Source organism: Camponotus vicinus, unplaced genomic scaffold (assembly GCF_025532165.1).
Source record: "Camponotus vicinus isolate PSW18456_S1 unplaced genomic scaffold, iyCamVici1.0 SCAF_9, whole genome shotgun sequence".
In the NCBI taxonomy this organism is placed as follows: domain Eukaryota; kingdom Metazoa; phylum Arthropoda; class Insecta; order Hymenoptera; family Formicidae; genus Camponotus; species Camponotus vicinus.
Window position 1 is genome coordinate 337,006 of NW_028141981.1, and position 22,111 is coordinate 359,116.

Consider the following 22,111-nt stretch of genomic DNA (forward strand, 5'->3'; position numbering starts at 1 on the left):
CGCGATCAAAGTTCCTTTGTAAAAAATCAACTTTTTAAAAAGCCCACTTGGCGGCGATCATGTAAGAAGTCACGTGACCTCTTATCGACGTATCGCGTTGGCCGTGTGGGTCGAGAGAACTGTCAAATATACGAAGATGGCCGCCGCCGCTGAAATATTAAAGTCTCTCCCGCCGTGAGAATCGACGCGATTTACCGACAGAAAATGTAGAATTTTTCAAGGTGGAGACGCGTTCCAGGTAAATTCCGATCGCGTTGTCGCAATTGGCACAAGCGGCCCGCGCGCGTCAACGATTATTCCGCGGTTCGGATGACGCGGGTCGTGGGCGGATTCACGATGCGCGCGTGTGTGTGTGTGTGCCTGATGCGTGCGTGCGTGTGTGTATACCGCGCCGCGGTGTGACATCCCATCGGTCTGACGTTTTGAGAGCGGACGGACGTAAATATTGAGCCGGATGCTCGACGGGCAGCGATGTCATCGATCTGTATACATTGACCGTCGAGCGGATTGTCGGCAAATATTACTCGATTCGATGCCGAGGCCGTGGTTGGTTTTTCCGCGAAGCCGTCGTGCCATTTTCACGCGCTCCTTCATGCTGCCCGATATGTTAACACTCGCAATGTTAGCGCGACAAATGTTCGGACGTATTTGCTGAGCTGACATACGTTATTATCTTCAAATGTAAAAAATATTTTACTTTTATCTCGTGCGTTTCTCTTATCAATTAGTCCGAGCATTAAAATCGCGATCGAACATGTCGTTTGCACCGTTTTACTCGCGTCGAGTTGGTGTATGTATATGTGTTTCATTTTGCGTCGTTCCTTTTGGGCGCATTGACTTTTTCGTCAATTCGTTAAAATAGCTTTCTCGTATTGATTAAAGCTTTGTATTGATCAGCTGTATTGAAGTTTCAAGTTCACATTATTTTTGTTCCTTTATAAATTTTCTCACATACGTATCAGTTAATAACAATGAAATTAGATTTGTTTTTATATTTATTTTTAATTATTTTTAAACTTTTTGGTTTTCTCTGCGATAGTTTTGTGCGTATTTGGAAATAATATCTTGCTAAAAGAACTTAATCTTTTTCCGTACAATAATATGTACATTTTGTGTCATATAATTGGACCAAGAAAATATACTACAATCAGAAATATTAAGGATAAAAAGCATGAGACAGAATTGGAAGATAAATTATAAATTTGTTTTACAGTAAATTTCAAGTATGAACATAATGCGCAAATTACGAGGAGGCGCCGGCGTTGGAGGCATGGGTTCGAGCGGTACTGGTAGTTTAGAAGATTGCGCCGGAGGCACAAATCCTCAGCACACTGCTCTGGGGCTTATGCACCTGAAGAAACTGTTCTCCGAATATACTCATCCCCCACATCCCCTTTCCGATACTGAACGTGACGATAAATTGTATAACATGTTGCCATTATTTTGCAAGGTATACGTATAAGTAGAAATAAATGTCAATTTATTCAATTTCAATATGAAATATTCTAATCTTGTAAAATAACATGTTAAATTCGCATGTCTTTCGATATTAAAATTAATCCTTTATTTTAGAAAAATCTCTATACATTAATCATTATATTATTTTTATTATAAAAAGTCGTGTGCTATATGTATTTTTATATGTATGCTTTTAGGTATTTGGATCTAGTCCATCAGGAGATATGAATGAAAAATTCTGGGATATTTTGGCATTCACGCAACAAGTATCAAGACTTATGGTATCTGAAATCAGAAGAAGAGCAAGCAATCAGAGCACTGAGACAGCAAGTTGTGCCATTGTCAAATTCTTAGAAATTGAAAATAGCGAAGAATCGAGTAACGGCTGGATGCTGTTGTCCGCGTTAAATTTGCTGGCAGCAGGCGATACTTCTCTGATACAAGTAAATTGAATTTCTCTAGTAATTGATTATATATATTTATAGATATATTTCTATATAAAAGAACTTCTTTTGCATCACCAAATTTTTTTTATAGGCCATGACTGCTGCCTCAGTTCCATCAACTTTGGTGAAATGTTTATACCTGTTCTTTGATCTGCCTGAAATGAATGAGGAAGATGCTGATATTACAGATGCAAATAGTGAATTTACTCCTAGAGAACGCAGGATATTATTACAAAAAATATTTGTTCAGGTGATTTTCATATTAAAACAATTTTATGTAAAGGGAACATTTTTTTCTCTACCTGATTATAAATGCTTTTGTACAAACATACTTACAGTTATTGGTGAGATTATGCAGTCATCCCTATCCTGCGGAAGAACTCGCCCGTAAAGACGACCTTACCTTACTGTTCTCAGCAATAACCAGTTGGTGTCCGCAGTACAATATTATGTGGCGTAAAAGTGCCGCCGAAGTTTTAATGACGCTATCCCGACATGGTCTTACGCAAAATGTAGTAGCTTATATTCATAGTAAGCTCAACATTTTACTCTTTATTATGTATTTATTAAATTTTTGATAACTAAGAAAATATTCAATATTCTATATATATTCTTATCAATTTATCTTATAGATAAAGGATGCATAGCACTTTGTATTGATAATATGCAACGTGTACCTGAGCTGGCACCATTAGAGGTTGTAGAAATGTTTGTAACAGTGTTCTGTTTTCTAAAAGATTCCAGTGAGGTTTCTCAAACATTATTAGATGATTTTCGTGCTTGTCAGGGTTACATCTTTTTATCCGAGTTTCTCTTAAAGTAAGTAAATGTCGTGTAACTATATAAAATATAATAATTTATGATAATGAAAGATTAATAACTATTAATATATATTGTATAAATATTGTAATATGATAAAAAAAAATTTTATCCATAGACATGCGCCGTCAAGATTGGAACAAGATGGCAGAGCGGAAGCGCAAGATGCTATCCGAAATTTGGTATTAATGTTAGCATCTTTAACAATGTGTGGTCATACAGAGTTGAAGCCAAGTCAAGCTAGTATGGGATCCTTATTTCAAATGCTCGGCTTTACCTTACCACAACCCAGTAATCGAGGTAATTTTACAGAGAATACGCCGTATATACTAAATAAATACCGAAAAAAGATATACAACGGATACATTTTATGTTGTATTGCAGGAGGAAGCGTTCGAAATATTCAAGCATTCCAAGTATTACAATCTGTATTTATAAAATCTAATTCGCCGCTCCTATGTTGCACTATATTAGATGCGATATCCAGTGTATACCACAGCGATAATGCAAATTATTTTATTCTCGAAGGACAAAATACTTTGTCTCAGTTTGCAGAGAAAATTCATTTGAAGAATCCAGAGATACAAGAAAAATTCTTTCAGCTATTGGAATTTATAGTTTTCCAACTTAATTTTGTTCCATGTAAAGAACTCATATCTTTGTCCATCTTATTGAAAACGAACAACTCAATTTCTTGCTCCATCATATGCATGGAGACTCTCCTCAATATACTCAGGTAATTCTCGAAAAGCGCAATTGGAGAAATTCTAAAAATACACAAGTATAATGAATGTGTCATATAATTTTAAATATAACCACCGTTTTCAGACACAACACTATATTTAAAGACGTTTATAGAGAAGTTGGTATGTTGGAAGTTTTTGTGACTTGTCTTCATCGATATGCTACATTACTCAAGGATAAGCAAGCTGCGATCGATCAAGGATTAGGTAATTTTCGTTTATTGTATTATATAAGTTTGCATGTATAAATTTTGAAAATTCGACATTATTTTAGAATACACAATATGCCCCGAGGACGAACGGTTGGGTGCCTTAGTGATGGAGGCTTTAACGACGTTATTAGCGAGTAATGTTCAAAATGCAAATGTCTTTAGAGAATGCGGAGGCGCACGTTGCGCCCATAATCTAGTGCCCTACGTAGATTGCCGGTATCAAGCACTCGGTATCGTTAGGGAATTGATACTCAGCGCGGGCGGTGACGACGATATGGCTACACTTTTGGGAGTTATGCATTCGGCACCTCCTAATGCCTTGATTCTAAAAACGCATATATTAAAAGTGAGTCTTGTGTCATATTTATTTCTACATTGATTATAGATTCATAAAAAGCTATTAACGAGCTATATAATACTGTTTTAGTCGTTGCTAGCCTGTTTACGAGAGTCACATAGGACAAGAACAGTTTTTCGAAAAGTCGGAGGCTTCGTTTATGTAATGTCGGTTTTGGTATCATTGGAGAGTCAATTAGGTTCGCAAAGATCGGAAAAAAGCGAACCCTGCAACGATATTGTGCAAAGGAATATGCAGGATGAAAGCCAATTGCTGACATTGTTACATGTAGTATTTCATACTATAAGTACAGCTATGCGATTTGAACCAGCAAATGCAAAATTCTTCCATCACGAGGTATATAACTTTAAACCATATTATATATAATAATTATATAATTTATTATGTAAAAATAATGTCAATTTTGCACAGATCTGTCAATCGAGTTTGTGCGATACTTTACGTCTTCTCGGTTGCTTTTCGACGCAAACGAAAATCACCGAGATGGATATGATACCGACTATGAATTATCATAACATGTTAGTGTCATTATTTACTGGGAGTGTATTGGAACCAGTATTTCCAGATGATATGCCAAAGACATTGGGATACGCGTGTTTGCTATTACGTCTACTGTATGACGTTGCGCTCGATTCCTTCGACAAACCAAATTTAGCTAATATAGGCATAAGATCTCCGAGTCATAAGCAAAATAGCATGGAGGTATGTTCTTTAATCAAATATCAACATTTTAGTTTTAGTAAATTAATGCAATTAATGTGATAACTCTAACTGCTTCTACACTTTTTAGCAACAGAGATCATTTGATTCTCCTGGAAGCAGCAAGAGATGTATTATAAATTCCTTAAATCTAAGTCCACCCGCACCTGAGCCAATTGTAGTTCATCCCGGTATAGTGGTGGGAATGCTTCATTTACTCCCATCTATATCCGAACCATCTAATCCACAAATGGCGTTAGCGTTACAATTGTACGTGGCAGAGATTGTCAAGAGTTTAGTACGATCGGAAAGAAATCAGCAAGTCATGTGTGAAGCCGGTATGGCCGGAGAATTGTTGTCCGTGGGTAGAATCGCTTTACAGGATGAGACACATCCGCTTCATCAACCTTTACAATACATCATAGAGAGACTTGCCGCGCAATCGCTCGAACCGAGAGATCTACGGTGAGGAAAAAATACATTAAAAAGAAAAGAAAGCTAGAAAGATACATTTAAATTGTTTCTCATACATTGATAATTTATAATTTTATTCTTTCAGAGAATTTTTACGTTTGGGTGATCCGTTATGTTGTATCACGCTGAATGATATCGATCAAAGCAAACCTAGGGGAGGACCGGTTCCTTTAACGCGGATCAAGACGCTAGTATCGATGACGACGCCCAAGGATTTTAGAGCTCATGGTTCGTGTACTTTACCGCCTTTCGTGGAATTGGATATGAGCGCCGAAGGATTCGCATGTTTGTACTTGCCGAGTGTCGCCCCGCAAAGTACTACACCTCCTACAGTTGTCTCCGCGGACAATAGTGTATTGGGAGGAATTGGATCAGGTACACGACATATTAATTATTGTATGTGATTTACTTATATAATTATTTTGTATGTGATTTACTTATATATATATATATGTGTGATTTACTTTTACCGCTATAAAAATAGATAATCGATTCTATTGAGTAAACGAATAATAAATATAACAAAAATGTAATATATTATTGTGTATATATAATAATAATGAAAAAAACGCAAGATTTTTGAAAATTGTATACATATGTGTATAACGATTGCTACATTATGAAAAATTATTTTAGGCGATAGATTATTCCCGCCACAGACCGGCTTAACGTATAGCACATGGATATGCGTCGATAAGTTTAGCGATCCTAGGACCGATCCTCATTGCGTGAGATTACTTACCCTAGTACGTACTCCGCAATCTGCAAGAGATTTAATTTGCCTGACTGCTGTTCTTAGCGCTAGAGATAAGGCTATTATTGTTTCCACTCAGGAGACACCCATTCCACAAAGTAAGTATATGTGTGACACTCTCTGAGAGCGTATGTTATAAAAATTAAACAATATAATGCGCATAATAATACGCATGCGCTAATTAATACATATTTTTAGACACAGGTGAATGGGAGCCCGAAGGAATGGGTGAATGCGGCGCTCGAGTCTGGTGTCCTGATTTACTTCACGAAGGACAATGGCATCACATAGCTATTGTGTTAAACCGCGCGGTCCTTAAAAATTCGAGTTTTTCATTATACTTGGATGGTCAACATATCCATAGTCAAAAGGTAACGCATATATTGAAATTAATTAATTTTTTAAATTTCGCGAATAATGTATATATTTATATCTTTAGCTTCATTATATCACGCAAGTTCCTGGAGGTGGAGCAGCCAATTTAACTGTGGCTTCTCCGGTTTACGGCTACATCGGTACGCCACCCTGTTGGCGTAGATATTCCAGATTGACATGGAAACAAGGACCGTGTCATTTGGTGGAGGAAGTTTTTAATTCTCAAAATATTGCCACTTTGTTTAAACTAGGACCGCATTACATGGGAAGCTTACAAGCTCCACAATTGAGTGGTACTGAATATACGATGCCGATATTTTCTATTGAAATAATTCTATAAATAATAAATATTAACATTATATGTTACTGCGCGCAGGTCCTGAACCTCTAGGACCTCTCGTGGCTGAGGAAAAAGTGGTGTTTGGGCTGAATGCAAAAGCCATGTCACAATTGACTCTGGCTAAAATTAGAAAGGTGTATAGCCGAGCTGATAATAAATCAATCGCTAAACAAGTATGAATATCTTTCAATTTTCTATTTTTATTAAAGATAATGAAGAAAAACAAAACTCAAGACTAAATTTTATATTAATATTTGATTACTTTGTCATTGTTAGCTTGGTATGTCATCCCATGAGAACGCCACACCTATCAGGGTTCTCCATAATTCTGCAGGACATCTTAGCGGTCCAGCTAGAGCGTTAGGTGGTGTAGTCGTTGGTTACCTTGGTGTTCGTGTATTTAGTCCTAAACCAGTAGCTACTATGATTGATAATGTAGGAGGATGTTCAGTGTTGTTAGGTATGATTGCGAATCAAATGACGAATGATATATGTATTGTAACATTGAGAAATGAGATTAAAAATGTAATTTTATAAATCTGTTTAAAAGGTTTAATAGCTATGGCCCAAGATGTAGAATCTTTGTACGCAGCTGTAAAGGCGTTAGTTTGTGTAGTGAGATCTAATCAAGCGGCCCAACAAGAAATGGATCGCAGGAGAGGATATCAGACTCTAGCTATGTTACTAAGAAGAAAGTGTCCTCTCTTAAATAGTCATATATTGCACTTGACATTCAGTCTTGTGGGAACGGTCGATAGCGGGAGAGAAACTAGTGCGATTCCTAATGTCACAGCATTTCAAGACCTTTTATGTGACTTACAAGTAAGTCCAGAAAAGTTTTTATAATTGAACATATAGAGCTCTTATGACGTTATATGAACGCAAACAACAGGTAAACAAAAGAAAGTCTGCCTAGACAACTCTGTTAATGAATTAATTTGTATAACAATTTATATTATATATACTATATTATATATACTATATTTATTGTTAGGTCTGGCACGAAGCACCCGGGGAATTATTGAGATCTCTCCTTGAACATCTGTACGAACTGATAGCAGAGTCCAGTGAAAAACGAACTAATCTACGGTTAATGAGAGATTTACAATTAGTACATAAATTATTGCATATTTTGAGTGACGTGAAATTAAGTAGCACTAGACAAATCCTTTTAGCGCTTCTTAGTATATTATTAAGTCAACCACGACAGGCTGATTTATTATGGTAAGCAATTTTCTCTTTCTTATTCAGCATATTATTTATACAAGCTGTTCGGAAAATCGCCCGCAGTACTTCGAAGTGATTCGGAACCCAAAAAACCCTTAAATTTAAATTTTTGAATTTAAAATTTGAATTTAAAAATTTAAATTTAAAATTTGAATTCAAAAATTTAAATTTAAAATTTGAATTCAAAAATTTAAATTTAAAATTTGAATTCAAAAATTTAAATTTAAAATTTGAATTTAAAAATTTAAATTTAAAATTTGAAATTAAAAATTTAAATTTAAAATTTGAATTTAAAAATTTATATTTAAAAATTTGAATTTAAAAATTTGAATTTAAAAATTTAAATTTAAAATTTGAATTTAAAAATTTAAATTTAAAATTTAAAAATTTAAAATTTTAAAAAAATTTAAAAAAAGGGATGCCAAGTGGACTATAATGATTTTTTAACATAAAAATGGCTATAACTCGGAAATGACTTATTTCCAGACCTATGTTTATATAGCTTGTTTTCCTTCTTTTGGATCTCGAATCACTTCCTGAAGTACTGCGGGCGATTTTCCGAACACCCTGTATAACTAAATATATATTTGTATTAATTCTTTACAATGTTTACTCTTATTCAGGTTTGGACAATTTATTGTAGCAACCTTACCGCAATGTCCAGAAAAACACTTAATTCTTAGAGAAGGAGATGGAATCAAGGATGGAGAAGGAGAGAGTATACTTTTACGTAATCGTTGTTTACAGCTCTTGTACTCATTGTTGTTTAGTGGATCTAAAGTTAATGTAAAGTAAGAAAAATTACACAAATATATATACATATATGTGTCAACACATGAGACAAATTTACATGTATTAAGTACAATTGTGTTTATACTAATTTGCAGTATGTGTGAAGAAGTAGCTAAAGTTTTGGGCCTAGATTGGGTATTATTGTTCCTCCAGTCTGATCTTCATAGTACAACAGTTGTCTGGGGGTTACGTATACTTGTGGCAATATGTTCAGTGCAATCAATCTTACAAAAATTCAAAGAGGGCACGAGCAATGGTGGTTGGCTGCGGCATACCGATCACAATAAAATGGCACTAGCACTTGGTATATATATTTACAATTTCTTTGTACTTGTGTATATAGATATTTTATAAATATTATTCGTGTATACATCTATTAATTACAACATACATGTAGGTTGTCATCAACAAATGTCTACTGGTGAGATTAAGCCATCTGGGCTTCATGTACCAGGATTTCAACATCTGGGTTGGTTACTTCCGCAACATATCGATCTTGTCCCAGAACTTTATTTTCTCTTCATTGCTTTAATGATGGGACAGCCTGTGAAATTGTTACCTACAGATTCAAAGGTAAATATGGAATTAATTACGCGTTTTTGTATTAAAATGGTTAATATATGAAGATTAATAATGCTATATATGTATTATTGCAATTGTGCATCTCAGCTCGATTTAGATAACGTTTGGAACTTTATGTTCGGAGTCCCGGCAAATCACACGCTATCGTCCTTCGCCAGTAGAATTAATCTTTGCCCTGAGGCGATGGTCACATTACTTGCTATGGTGCGGACAATGTTGAATAGTCATTCAAACAAGTGAGTTAATGTGTTACATAATGAAGAATATTTCACTATATATATATAAAAATTATACATTTATAATAAATTAATCTTTTCCACAGCCCGGAAGTATTACCAGCATGGTTAAATGATTATCCGGTGACAATAATACAATTCTTGTTCTTCCTTTATCGCAACTTCACCGACTTTATGCAGGTCTTTATGTCCGCGGAAGTTTTGGGTGCCTTAGCTGGGACCTTGTTTCCGAAACCTGTCAGTTCTAGTCAGGATAGCAGCGGTGCTAGTACCCCAGCCGATGAGGTAATTATATTTTTTTTTCTACGGGATGTTTTCCGAAAAAAACAATTTTAATTTTACATATGTAAAGTTAAACATTATATAAAGATTGTTCGTGCTACAAACACAATATAATAGATATTTTAAAACATTCGTTGTATAAATTTGTGAGATCAGAAAGTATCTTTGAGAGTATACTTTGTAAAATCGACTAAATATATTAACATTGATTAATTAATTATTATAGCAGGAACCAGTGTTAGTGAGATCGCCATCGAAAGACGTAGGACTGACGAATCATCCTGCGAAGAAGTTTGTGATGGACTTTTTTAAAGTTATCATCGTTGATTCGCTCTCGCTGCCGGTCACGGCCAAATTGCCAGCGATAGATCTCGTCCTGGAAGCGTGGCCGGAACATGCATCGACGGGACAGCAAATGCGTTATCAGACAGAAGTGTTATCCATATTAATGGAACATCTGCTAGCAGCGGATGTATTGATTGGGGAGCAAGCCGCGTTGCCAGTCGTTCCTGGGGGTTCGGCCAACAATATAACCAATAATGTTTGTTATGTGGCAGCCAGAATAGTTGACAAATTGTGGCAAGGTAATAATCCCTCTTAATAGTTTATGCGCGGTATGTATTAATTAAAAAATATTAATAAAAATAATTTAATTTCTCATAAAGGTGCTCTGACAAAAGATCCACACGAAGTATTCGATTTCATCGTTAAATTAATCGGTCAAGCAAAGAGACGACCTGGCGCTGTCAGTATGGAAGGCCTTCATCACTGCCTGAATAGGACAATTTTATTCTTATTGTCACGTGCGACTGATTCCATTGCCGATCAAATGGCTGTATTGGAGGCATTGCACAAGCTTACTACTCATAGGTACATATGTACACCTATACAATGGTGTTGTATATTTTTATGTTTTCAATTTTAAAATAGAAAAAAGTTATACAACACTTTAAAGAATTATGTAAAACTTTTGTTTTTTTTTTTTTAGATTATTAGTATTTGGCGCTGGTAATCATGAATTAGAATTTATTGGCTGTTTGACTTATTGTCTGGTACAACTGACGGCCGATATAAAGATCATGTTGGATACTAATATGAAAACTACGTGGCATGTTAATCCGCAAGTGGAATCCAGCGATGATAGATTAACGTCTCACCAGGGGCATAATTTGATGGCTGTAGCGGCAACAAGAGTTTGGGAGGAACTCTATGTATGCAAGAAACCAGCTATAGAGGAAGCTTTTAAAGTAACTTTACCGGCCCCTGTGACTAACGAACGCGCGCCGGAATTATCGGCCGTGAGAGAACAAGTTCACGAAGCTGCGTCTAAGCTCTGGTTAAATTATGTAGTTTCGGAAAGAAGAGCCACATACAGAGCTCCCTGGGAACTCCACAATCAGATCCAGTCGGTACGTCAAAACTCAGATTGCTATATTATGTGAATATAAGTGTGTAGATGCTGATCATTCTAGACATGAAAAGAAATTGAGCAAAGTATACACTTAGACAATTATTAGTATGCAAGTATTATGTATATATACACTTGCAGAAAATCCAAAAAGTAACGGGAGGCTTGACGAGATTAGCGAGCCGGACAAAAGTACGAAAGGAGGAATCTGTGCGCGTAAGACTTAGATTACATCAGAACACGGTTGCTCAGTGGACGGAGCAACATGTTGCATTAGTAAGAGAACTCGCTGCAGTGAGGCGTTTACAGCATCAACAAACGAATCTGCACACTCAGCGTTACGTGTATCAAGTAAGAAATTCTCTCAATTTTTATGTTTAGTAATTTTGCTATTCTGCGAAAACATACAGCACTATTTATCTAAACTTGGATAAAAAATATTCTATATTAATTAAAAAATTAATATGTGATAAAATAAACTACAAATAATTTTTAATTTATTTTTTAGGAATGGCTACAAACCGAGACAGAATTGACTAGAGAACGCGGTCTTTGGGGACCTCCGACACCCACTAGTCTTGACAAATGGATGTTGGACATGACAGAAGGACCATGTAGAATGCGAAAGAAAATGATGAAAAATGAACTCTTCTACATACATTATCCGTATCGGCCTGAATTAGAGCATCCTGATAATGTGAGTTGCATACAAGATGTACATTTGAAATATGACAAAACTTAAACATAAATATGTATCTATATCTGTATGTAATATTGTATTTAGCCATAAAAATTAATCTATTGTCTATATTTAGAAACAGCTAAAGTACAAAGTAGCATCGAGCTTGGATAGTAAGGAGTACTATCTGAAGCAACTCGGCAATTCGTCGGGAATGTTTGAACGCGAACGAGACCCTGTTATAGACGACACACCATTAAATGTTAATGAAGTTTCTACTGAGAGCGAACCACCGATGGTTCCGTGCACATTAGAACGTCATGCCAGTGAACCAGATGAAGCACCCGAAGATAACGAACAGGAGGAAGAGAACAATCAAGCTGTTCCAGACAATCAAACGTTACTACGTCTCCTTGAAGAACATGAGAAGGTTTTTGTCCTATACAATCGATATAATGCTCAAAATCACAATGTTTTTTTTTTTATAATACTTCCATTTATGTTTCAGATAAGCCACATGTTTAGGTGCGCAAGAATACAAGGCTTGGATACAACTGAGGGTCTTCTCTTATTTGGAAAGGAACATTTTTATGTGATTGACGGATTCACATTGTTGAAATCTAGAGAGATAAGAGATATAGAAAGCTTGCCAGAAGCATATGAACCAATCTTGCCGTCACCAGGATCTCCCAGAAGATCTAGAGCAATGAGACAATGTTCCAAGTTTAATTACGAAGACATCAGGTATATACTTTTGTTTGAAATAAAGATTTTTTTTTCTTTGCATAATATTTAAATAATAGATCAGTATCTGCATTATTATCTTATCTGTAGGGAAGTACACAAAAGACGATATTTGTTGCAACCTATGGCGTTGGAAGTATTCAGTGGAGACGGTAGAAATTATTTACTGGCATTTCCTCGAAAGGTCAGAAACAAGGTCTATCAAAGATTTATGACATTCGCTACCGCGATCGCCGATAGCGCTCAGCAATCCGTAGCTGGCCAAAGACGAACGGCGAATGTCGAGCAGGCTACTGGCTTACTCTCGAATCTTATAGGAGAAACATCAGTCACTCAGAGATGGGTGGTTAGTAATAATATACAAGATAAATGGTAGAATATATACTTTTTAAATATTGACATATTTTTATGTGCATAGAGAGGAGAAATATCCAACTTTCAATACCTGATGCATCTGAATACTTTGGCGGGTCGTAGTTACAACGATCTTATGCAATATCCAATATTTCCGTGGATCTTGGCTGATTACGATAGTGAAGAGCTCGATCTTACGGATTCGTCGACGTTTCGAGATTTCAGCAAACCTATGGGCGCACAAAGTCCCGAGCGATTGCTGCAATTTAAGAAGAGGTATAGAAAAAGTATACTTATATATAATGATATACATGATGGGAAACATTCGTTTAAATGATAATTTGTTTTGTATATCGCAGATACAAAGAATGGGACGATCCACACGGAGAGACTCCTCCTTATCATTATGGCACGCATTATTCATCGGCAATGATAGTATGCTCATATCTGGTGAGAATGGAACCATTCACGCAACATTTTCTCAGATTACAGGTTTGTACATATGTTTACAGAAGCGAAAATGTAACAGTCTTATTTTTTACATAGATAATAATTGAGAATGGTAATAATTGAGAATAATTGAAATTATAGGGTGGACATTTCGATTTAGCCGATAGAATGTTCAATAGTATAAAGGAAGCATGGTTATCTGCTTCCAAACATAACATGGCAGATGTGAAAGAGCTTATTCCGGAATTTTTTTATCTCCCAGAATTCCTTAATAATTCTAATCATTTTGATTTAGGTAGGTTGAGTGTAATATATTATTTTTATTTCTTTTTTTATTTCTTATTTTTATTTCGTTTCATAGTATACATTAATATTTTTCTCGCAGGCTCTAAACAAAGCGGTGTTCAACTCGGCGATGTTGTTCTTCCACCTTGGGCGAAGCAGGATCCTCGTGAATTTATTCGTGTACATAGACTCGCGTTAGAATGTGATTATGTATCGCAACATCTCCATCAGTGGATCGATCTAATATTCGGATGCAAGCAAAACGGTCCGGCGGCCGTCGAAGCTGTCAATGTATTCCATCACTTGTTCTACGAAGGCAATGTCGACATTTACAAGTTAGTTTATACATGATTATAATGTTGCAGTTGTCATAACTTTCAAAATATTGTGTTTATCTTTCATGTCACTCATCTGTAAAAATTTTAGTATAAATTTTTTAATTAAAAAATTACTCTCAACTCAATTATAGTATCGACGATCCATTGAAGAAGAACGCGACTATTGGTTTCATTAATAATTTCGGTCAAATACCCAAGCAATTATTTAAGAAGCCACATCCAGCAAAGAAAATGACGCAGAGGACCAGTGTGATCGATCCTGGGCCAATCACTCCTGGATTAAGTATCACCACGTCCGACAAATTATTCTTCCATAATCTTGATAATTTAAAACCATCGTTACAACCCATTAAAGGTATGTTATTCATTGATAAAAGCGCTATGTATTAAAGTATTTCATATAATTTAAATCGTCCACAGAATTAAAGGGTCCCGTTGGACAGATATTGCACGTCGATAAAGCCGTGTTGGCGGTAGAACAAAACAAGACACTTATTCCTCCTTCTTATAACAAATACGTAGCATGGGGATTCGCTGATCATTCACTCAGAATAGGGAATTACGATAGCGATAAAGCCATTTTTGTCGGTGAGGCCTTGATGCAAAGCAGCGGGGAGATAGTGGCCTGCGTTTGTCCGTCTTCCAAATTGATAGTTACTGCTGGCACCAGCTCTGTAAGTCTTTTAGAAAAAAAGAGTTGTTATGAGATAGTTTTCAATATATTTTCATAACAATTTCTTTGCCAATTTCTAATAAATAATGACGATCATGTTTCTAATCAGTTATCAAGTTGTATTAGAATTGAATAAGCATATTACATTCAATACAGTTGTTGTTCTAAAAACGACAACTTTTCATTCAAGAGTCAACGTGAAAACTTGTTATTTAAAATTATATCTTTCTCTCTTTTCTATTTTTTTCAATTTTAATTATTTGTCTAGGTTGTGACTGTTTGGGAATACGCCAAGCGACAACTTTCTATAAAACAGTGCCTGTACGGACATACCGATGCAGTCACGTGTTTATCGTCCAGTCCCGCATACAATGTTATTGTATCCGGATCGCGAGATGGCACAGCAATTATATGGGATTTATCCCGGTGCTTGTTTGTGCGTCAACTTAGAGGACATGCTGGACCGGTCGCTGCAGTGGCTATAAATGAACTAACGGTATTTCATATATCATATATAAGTATATATTTTGTGTTATATTATATTGTGTATGTATAAATTATATACAATAAATAAAACTGTGTAGATGTAAAAAATAAGAATATGAATGAAGGGAGAGAGAGAAGAAAAATGCTCTATTTATTTTTATATAAAATATTTCTATAGGGAGACATAGCTACATGCGCAGCTACGTGGTTACATGTATGGAGTATTAATGGGGAAGAGTTGGCAAGCGTTAATACATGTGTCGGTCGTGCCGATAGGATGCAACAGATATTATGTGTCGCTTTCAGTCAAACTCATGAATGGGATTCGCAGAATGTTATTATGACTGGCTCCACCGACGGCGTTGCTCGTGTAAGATAAATGTGTCTCTTTTTCTAAAATATTATATATTTTACATATTTAAATACATCATAATTATTTTAGATACATATACTTGATATATATTCAATGAAACTTGGTGAAAAATATAATGATATTAATAGATACTATATTTTTGCAGATGTGGTCGATGGATTACGTGCAAGTACCCGCAGAAGAAGAGAAACCCGAAGAAGTATTGGCTGCCGAGAAAGAAAAGAACGAAAAACAAAACACCGAGGAGAATCAAACTGAAACAACAATGAAGAGAGTTCAGGAATTGGTTAAACAAATGAGTATATCCGCCGAGGGATCAGGTGAGTAATATGTTATACATATATCAATAAAAATCTTTAAATTATAATAAATTCTTATTATTGCTCCAAGGTATACTTATGAAGAGCGGTTCTGAGAGTAGTCTCTCCGAGACGGAAAATACTAAAGAAGCTTCCAGACTTCACGAAGAAAAGGAGGAATGCTCCGATAACGAATCGAGTAACGGTTCTAGTAATAAACCCTCACCTCAGAATAACCACGCGTCTTTGGTCGTATTACGTCGAAAGAGTCGCGGAAATCCTATGTTTAGGAAAAGCGAAGGCGGTGGACGTGCCGATAGCGAGGGCACGCAAACTAGGTAACTTAATCAGTCTATACAAGTCAGTATAAATTCTATGCAATTGTAAAATATAACTCTACCGTATTTCATAGTGAATCTACCAGCAATCCGGGAGATTCGGAAGGAGCATTGAGAGCTAGCAAGAGCGATACCAGTTTGACCGATAGTTTCGTTATGGTTACCGAAGCTGATACAAAGCCGCGAAAGATCAATCCGCAAAATATCTTGCGAGACGGCTTCAAATGGCAAAGACAATTGGTATTCCGCAGTAAATTAACGATGCATACCGCATACGATCGTAAAGACAATGCAGAACCGGCATCTATTACAGCTTTAGCGGTATCAAGGTATTTACAAAGTGTACATCATAACATCGAAATAAATCAGCGAAATTGATCTTCTTATAATAATTGATCTTTTTATAATAAACATTTCCATTATATACATTTCTGTTTATGTATCATTTCATTAAATATACAAATTCAAAAACAACTCGTAAAATTCAAAACAAAAATACTATAAATTTATAATGCACACATATATATATATATATATATATATATATATATATATATATATATATATAAATTTAAAATTAAAAATTAATATCGCTTTTCAATTCGATATATAATTATATTAAATCGAGTATATAATAATCTTTTTATACGCGATTACATGTATATAATTTATATGAAGTATGTTCACCTGATTGTTTCGATTCATAGGGATCATAGAACAGTGTATGTGGGTGACACTCGTGGTAGAGTATTTTCATGGAGCGTGTGCGAACAACCTGGACGCACAGTTGCCGATCATTGGCTGAAAGACGAGGGAGCGGATTCTTGCGTTGGTTGCGGCGTCCGATTCAATTTATATGAAAGAAGGCATCATTGCCGCAACTGTGGACAAGTATTCTGCTCGAGGTAAGTCTTAAGTAAATATTAATTGTTCCGTTAAGAAAAAAAGTAATTTGGTTTGGTACAAAACATATTTAGCCGAGTTAATCACTTTCACATACAGATGCAGCCGATTCGAATCGAAGATATCCAGACTCGGTATCTTAAAACCAGTTAGAGTCTGTCAGGGCTGTTATTCGTCATTACGGTCTCAGAGTAATTCTACTGAGAGTAATACTTAATATGATAGCACAGCATACACAGGAGTCTTATCTTATATAAATTATTAAATTATACGGAAAATTCTGAGCAGGTTGTAAATACTTGTGTGTACCTACTTTTAGTTGAATTTTTCTGTACACGAACAACATAAAAGTGTGTGTGTATGTACGTGCGTTCTATCCTGTATGCAACTGAACTACGCGCAATTTATTGCATTTCTTTAATGAGTTAACATAATCGTAACTTCGTTTGCATCTACATAAGCAAAGGTTGTTGCATTTTTATTTCGGTGACATTTCTATTATTAAGATAACTCTACGAGAAATAACAACAAAATATGAATCATTTGCTGAATTATCACTTCTGTCGGTTGTGTTTCAAGTTATGCATAAACTAACTGAATTTATAAGAAACAAATTTTTCTAATGCATTAAAATATTATATAATTAATATATATCTTTAAATTTTCCTTTTATTATCGACAAGTTTGTAAAATTTACATATAATTTTTAATCAAATTATAGTGAAATTATAATACATGTGTTAGGTTCCATAAAATTAAAAGGTACATAAGATGTACTTTCCAAATTTTCCCAATTCAAATTCTTATACGTATATTCTACTGCATATTGTACTTTGCATAAATAGTGCATTATGCCAGGAAATGGTAACGAGCAAAATTTATACTATTTCTAATCAATTCATAAGATAATGTTTCCAATTACCATTAATATTATCATTATTTATAAAATTAAATATATAATCTGTGATTTTATTTTTCTATATTATAGTTTAGCCAAAATGATTAATGGTCTCATAGATATTAATTCGATTTTGTTATTATATCGGTATTGTTACCCTAATCATTGTATTAAGTTATTAATAGAAGATTTAACATTGTATGTTAAAATTGAATAATGTGTGTGATTATAACTAAATTTAAATTTATTTAACATAACGGAAAAAGTTAAGATTGCTGTGATTATTTTCTTGATAATGTGGATAAACTTTTTTTCGTTTATACACGATGTGACAAACTCAAATACACATCCATTATTTTATCATGCTAACCATCTTTAGAAAGAATGCCAATTTGGAAAGTATCTCTTTCTAATACAACTACACAGTTATTTTTCTTTCAAACAGAGAATACGTTTGACTTTTCTATCGCATACACAGTATATATAAATACTATTTAAGGACTGTATTACGATTTAACGAAAAGGTATATTATTGCAATGTGTACTCTGACCTTTTATCCAAAGGCATAGAACTTTATAATAGACAATACCGTATCTATGTAACACTTATTATTAATTATAGGATATTTAAATAAAATCGTATAGACAAAAATAAACCATAGGTAAAAATCACACTAGCTAATGTTTTTAGCAGAGTGACAAATACAAATGATTATAAATCATGATTCTTGTGTAGAAATAATTGTGGAATTAATTTTCAAGATATGATTTCCAAGATATATAAAAGGCTCCTATATGAAAAGTTTATATAATACGCGCCATTTAGGATGTATTATAGTATGGATATCTTCTAAAAGCTTAAGTTTCTTACAATACTAAAAGCCAAATATTAACAAGAGGCGTTTGAAATTTTAGAAAGAATTTTGGGGCCGACTTTTAATTGCGAAAATTATATCGCTATTTAAACAATCGATTCCATCATCCATATTCTCTCTAATGATATATTTCCACTTCCTTAAGAGCACAAATTTTATAAAAGACATAAGTTGAAGTGAGTGATGTGATCACAATTCTGTAGGCAAATGTATTTCTATTGGATTATTTTTAACATTGCGTTAATACAAATCGATATAAGCACAATGCTGCAGGTATTCTTTGTACGAAAGTGTACACAAGAGAGATAAAAAAGTTGATATAGATGATACAGGGAGATATAATGATATGCGAAAGAATATTGGCACTCTCAAATATATGAATTATACACACGCATCAAAATCATTCTCTTTTATGCATAAAAAATACCTATGCGTTCTTATGCATGTCAGTTCAATTTACACATGGTCAATTATTTATATATTGTTTTTTATTCGAATAAAAAGTCCGTCGCTCTATAACTGGACTTTAGAGAAAATCGGACATAAATGTAACTTGACATATATTTCCTAAAAAATAGTTAAATATATGTGTTATTATTCTTTCGAAATAATATTCACGAAAAATTTTTTAACATTTGTTATTTTTTGAAAAAATATACCAAAGAGATTATATAAACGTTTAAACAAATTAAATAATTAAATCGCTCGAAAAATTGTGAAAAAATATATTTATTATTATATAACACAGTGTATGTATAGTTTAAATCATAAATCATACAATGGCATTACCTTTTTATAGGTTTAATTATGATTTCTAGTCATATGCATATACAAGATAAAGTTGTTTCCATTTAAAAAGAGATTTTACTTTTTATTATTTTATAGTGAAGACTATTATTTATAATTATTATACAAATAGAATATATATTATGAGTACCCTATATGTAAATTTTTGGATACAGTTTATCATATAGTTTATCAGAAGAATAAGGGTGCAATACTCTTAAACCACATTCTATATTGTATTGTTGTTATACTACAATGCAAATTATTTCAAAGTCATAGCTTTAGCGTATGCGAAAATTTAATAATTTATTATATAATTCTTTTAATAAAAAATGACGTTATTTTTATCATTAGATTTTTAAAAATATATACGCTTGTTTTGTGACGTACTTTATACATAATATGTATATACATGTGTAGTATAACAGCCGTACAATTTCTCTTTCATAGAATGGCGATAAATAACCGTTTCATTATTACGACACATTGTATTAGTAAATTATATATTTTCACAATATTTTTTTAAATAGCGTGCGGAGGAAAACAATATTCATTAACGACATGCAACGTCATTTCATTCACACTACAGTGCTATCCATTAAGATGGATTTGATAGAACAAGAAAACTGTGCATTATACAGTTAGATTTCAAATTGTATATATAAAAATAGAATGAAAAAGAAGCATCTAAAGATATTTATTGCTTAAAAAATGTACGATAAGATAGAGAGAGACATATATGTATAAAGAGAGAGAAAGAAAGAGAAAGAGAGAGAGAGAGAGAGTAATATATGAATATCACATATATGAATATATAAAATATATTGTAATACACCTGATATATGTGACGGATGTGTGTGTGTGTGTGTGTGTTTGTGCGAACCTGCACGAATGCGTTTATGCGAGTGTATGAAAATATACATTTGCCACCCCTGCGCATAGGAATTACATGTATACATATATATACCAATCACACTATACATATATAAATATATGTAGCTAGAGCCGACTGTGTATCGTTAGTTGATAGTTCGTATAATATTGTATAGTATAGATTCTGATTGGTATAATTATATTGAATGGGCCAAAGTTGTAAAAGAAAAATCACGTTCTTTATTTAATTGATGAGTGAAATATAATAATTTATTAAATGTCGTATGAATAACTTTGGATTGTACTAAATTGCAAGACCATTTTCTTTGACGCCGTATCGTTCTTTGATGTAAATCGAAAAAAAAATTACTATTTTTAGAGAACAATCGATTAATATAATGTATCTCTCCGTTTTGGGCGCATCTTACTTGTTTGCTTTATTATAAAATCAGCCAATGCGAATAACAGAGACTAAAACACGTAAAATTAAATATATATTAACATTAAGAAAGTCAATTCAATGTCTTGCCTTTCGACGAACTTTCCTCGAGAATGTAATCTCTTTACTGAAACTTTGGATAAAAATTTGAAAACTCTACAGGATTGATAATTTCGTTTATCTCTAGGAATAGTGGTCGATTATACTTACTGGCTCAAGTGCCGTGACACAGCAAAGAGAGAACAAACAAATTCTAAAGACAGCAAATTATTGTATTTCATTAAGCCAAATATAAGACCATAACGTATTATATAATTTACAAGATAAGTATATTCTAAATGTATGAAATAAAATTGTATTCAAAAAGGAAGAAACATATTATCCTTGAGAATTTCTCGAATATTGTAGGATGTCTTTATTACTTTATGCTTTGTGGTAAAGATGAATTTGTCTCATTCAATATTCTTCTCCCCTAAGCTATGAGACAATGATAGATATGTCTGACAATGATAGAAATGTTTGACTTACCATAAAATCTCGCTTCGATCAAACAATAATATATCGACAATATCTTTAAACATCAGTCGATGTAATGTTATTAATATATTGAGAATAACTCAATTATATACTTGATAGATGACATTTATTGTTTTTCGGTACCTGTTAGTATTCTACAACAGTATTCTTTTGCATTTTGTAGTTCGTGTTTTCTGTATGTACTAGAAAGTGTTAATATCATATTTTGAATATCACAATTGTCCCAAGGAAAGAGAATAATATTTGACTATTTTTATTTTTTATAACATTTTATCGAAATAACAATTATTCGATTGGACAATTATCCAATAGAATTTTTTGTTCAAGATTTTGCAGATTAGAGAGATGCACTGTTAAAATAAAAAATAACATCTTAAGACAAAATATTAATACCAATTCACTATGAATTAAGATTGGAGATAAACATTGGATATACGACAATCAATGAATCAAACGATTATCTGATTATACAATCCTAACAATTCGATGAATAAATGGCCACTATATGCCTCATAATCTATAATAGCGTATACAATATCTTCTTGATGTTTAGATAAATCAGATTATTTATCGATA

At 33.7% G+C, this 22,111-nt stretch overlaps 1 protein-coding gene and 1 long non-coding RNA gene across 5 annotated transcripts in view; one reads left to right on the top strand and one right to left on the bottom strand.

Moving 5' to 3' along the window:
- Positions 1-104: 104 nt before the first annotated feature.
- Positions 105-21,372, top strand: Bchs (WD repeat and FYVE domain containing 3 bchs). Of its 4 annotated transcripts, none has more exons than XM_083108923.1 (47): positions 105-238; positions 1,214-1,450; positions 1,656-1,901; positions 1,996-2,154; positions 2,243-2,435; positions 2,537-2,723; positions 2,842-3,023; positions 3,108-3,459; positions 3,552-3,673; positions 3,741-4,024; positions 4,106-4,372; positions 4,448-4,738; positions 4,827-5,200; positions 5,295-5,584; positions 5,846-6,061; positions 6,162-6,334; positions 6,403-6,631; positions 6,715-6,851; positions 6,955-7,138; positions 7,229-7,500; positions 7,673-7,902; positions 8,529-8,696; positions 8,793-9,001; positions 9,095-9,270; positions 9,367-9,515; positions 9,602-9,800; positions 10,024-10,381; positions 10,463-10,667; positions 10,786-11,206; positions 11,347-11,556; positions 11,714-11,902; positions 12,021-12,314; positions 12,393-12,628; positions 12,719-12,974; positions 13,047-13,258; positions 13,342-13,474; positions 13,574-13,727; positions 13,818-14,052; positions 14,187-14,410; positions 14,476-14,729; positions 14,997-15,224; positions 15,393-15,584; positions 15,733-15,907; positions 15,978-16,224; positions 16,299-16,553; positions 16,932-17,129; positions 17,202-21,372. In XM_083108923.1, exons 2-47 carry the CDS (start codon positions 1,226-1,228, stop codon positions 17,278-17,280), a joined length of 10,269 nt encoding a protein of 3,422 aa, XP_082965049.1. In that variant the 5' UTR covers positions 105-238; positions 1,214-1,225; the 3' UTR covers positions 17,281-21,372. The 4 variants fall into 4 exon arrangements, with proteins under 4 accessions (XP_082965049.1, XP_082965046.1, XP_082965047.1 ...); XM_083108920.1 differs by having other exon boundaries at positions 17,227-21,372; XM_083108921.1 differs by lacking the exon at positions 105-238 and adding an exon at positions 363-681 and having other exon boundaries at positions 17,227-21,372.
- Positions 13,795-22,111, bottom strand: part of LOC145977175 (uncharacterized) — a 37,289-nt gene continuing 28,972 nt past the window's right edge. The window contains exon 8 of the long non-coding RNA XR_014440450.1: positions 13,795-14,735. This is a non-coding gene — a long non-coding RNA (uncharacterized LOC145977175). The remainder of the gene's footprint in view (positions 14,736-22,111) is intronic.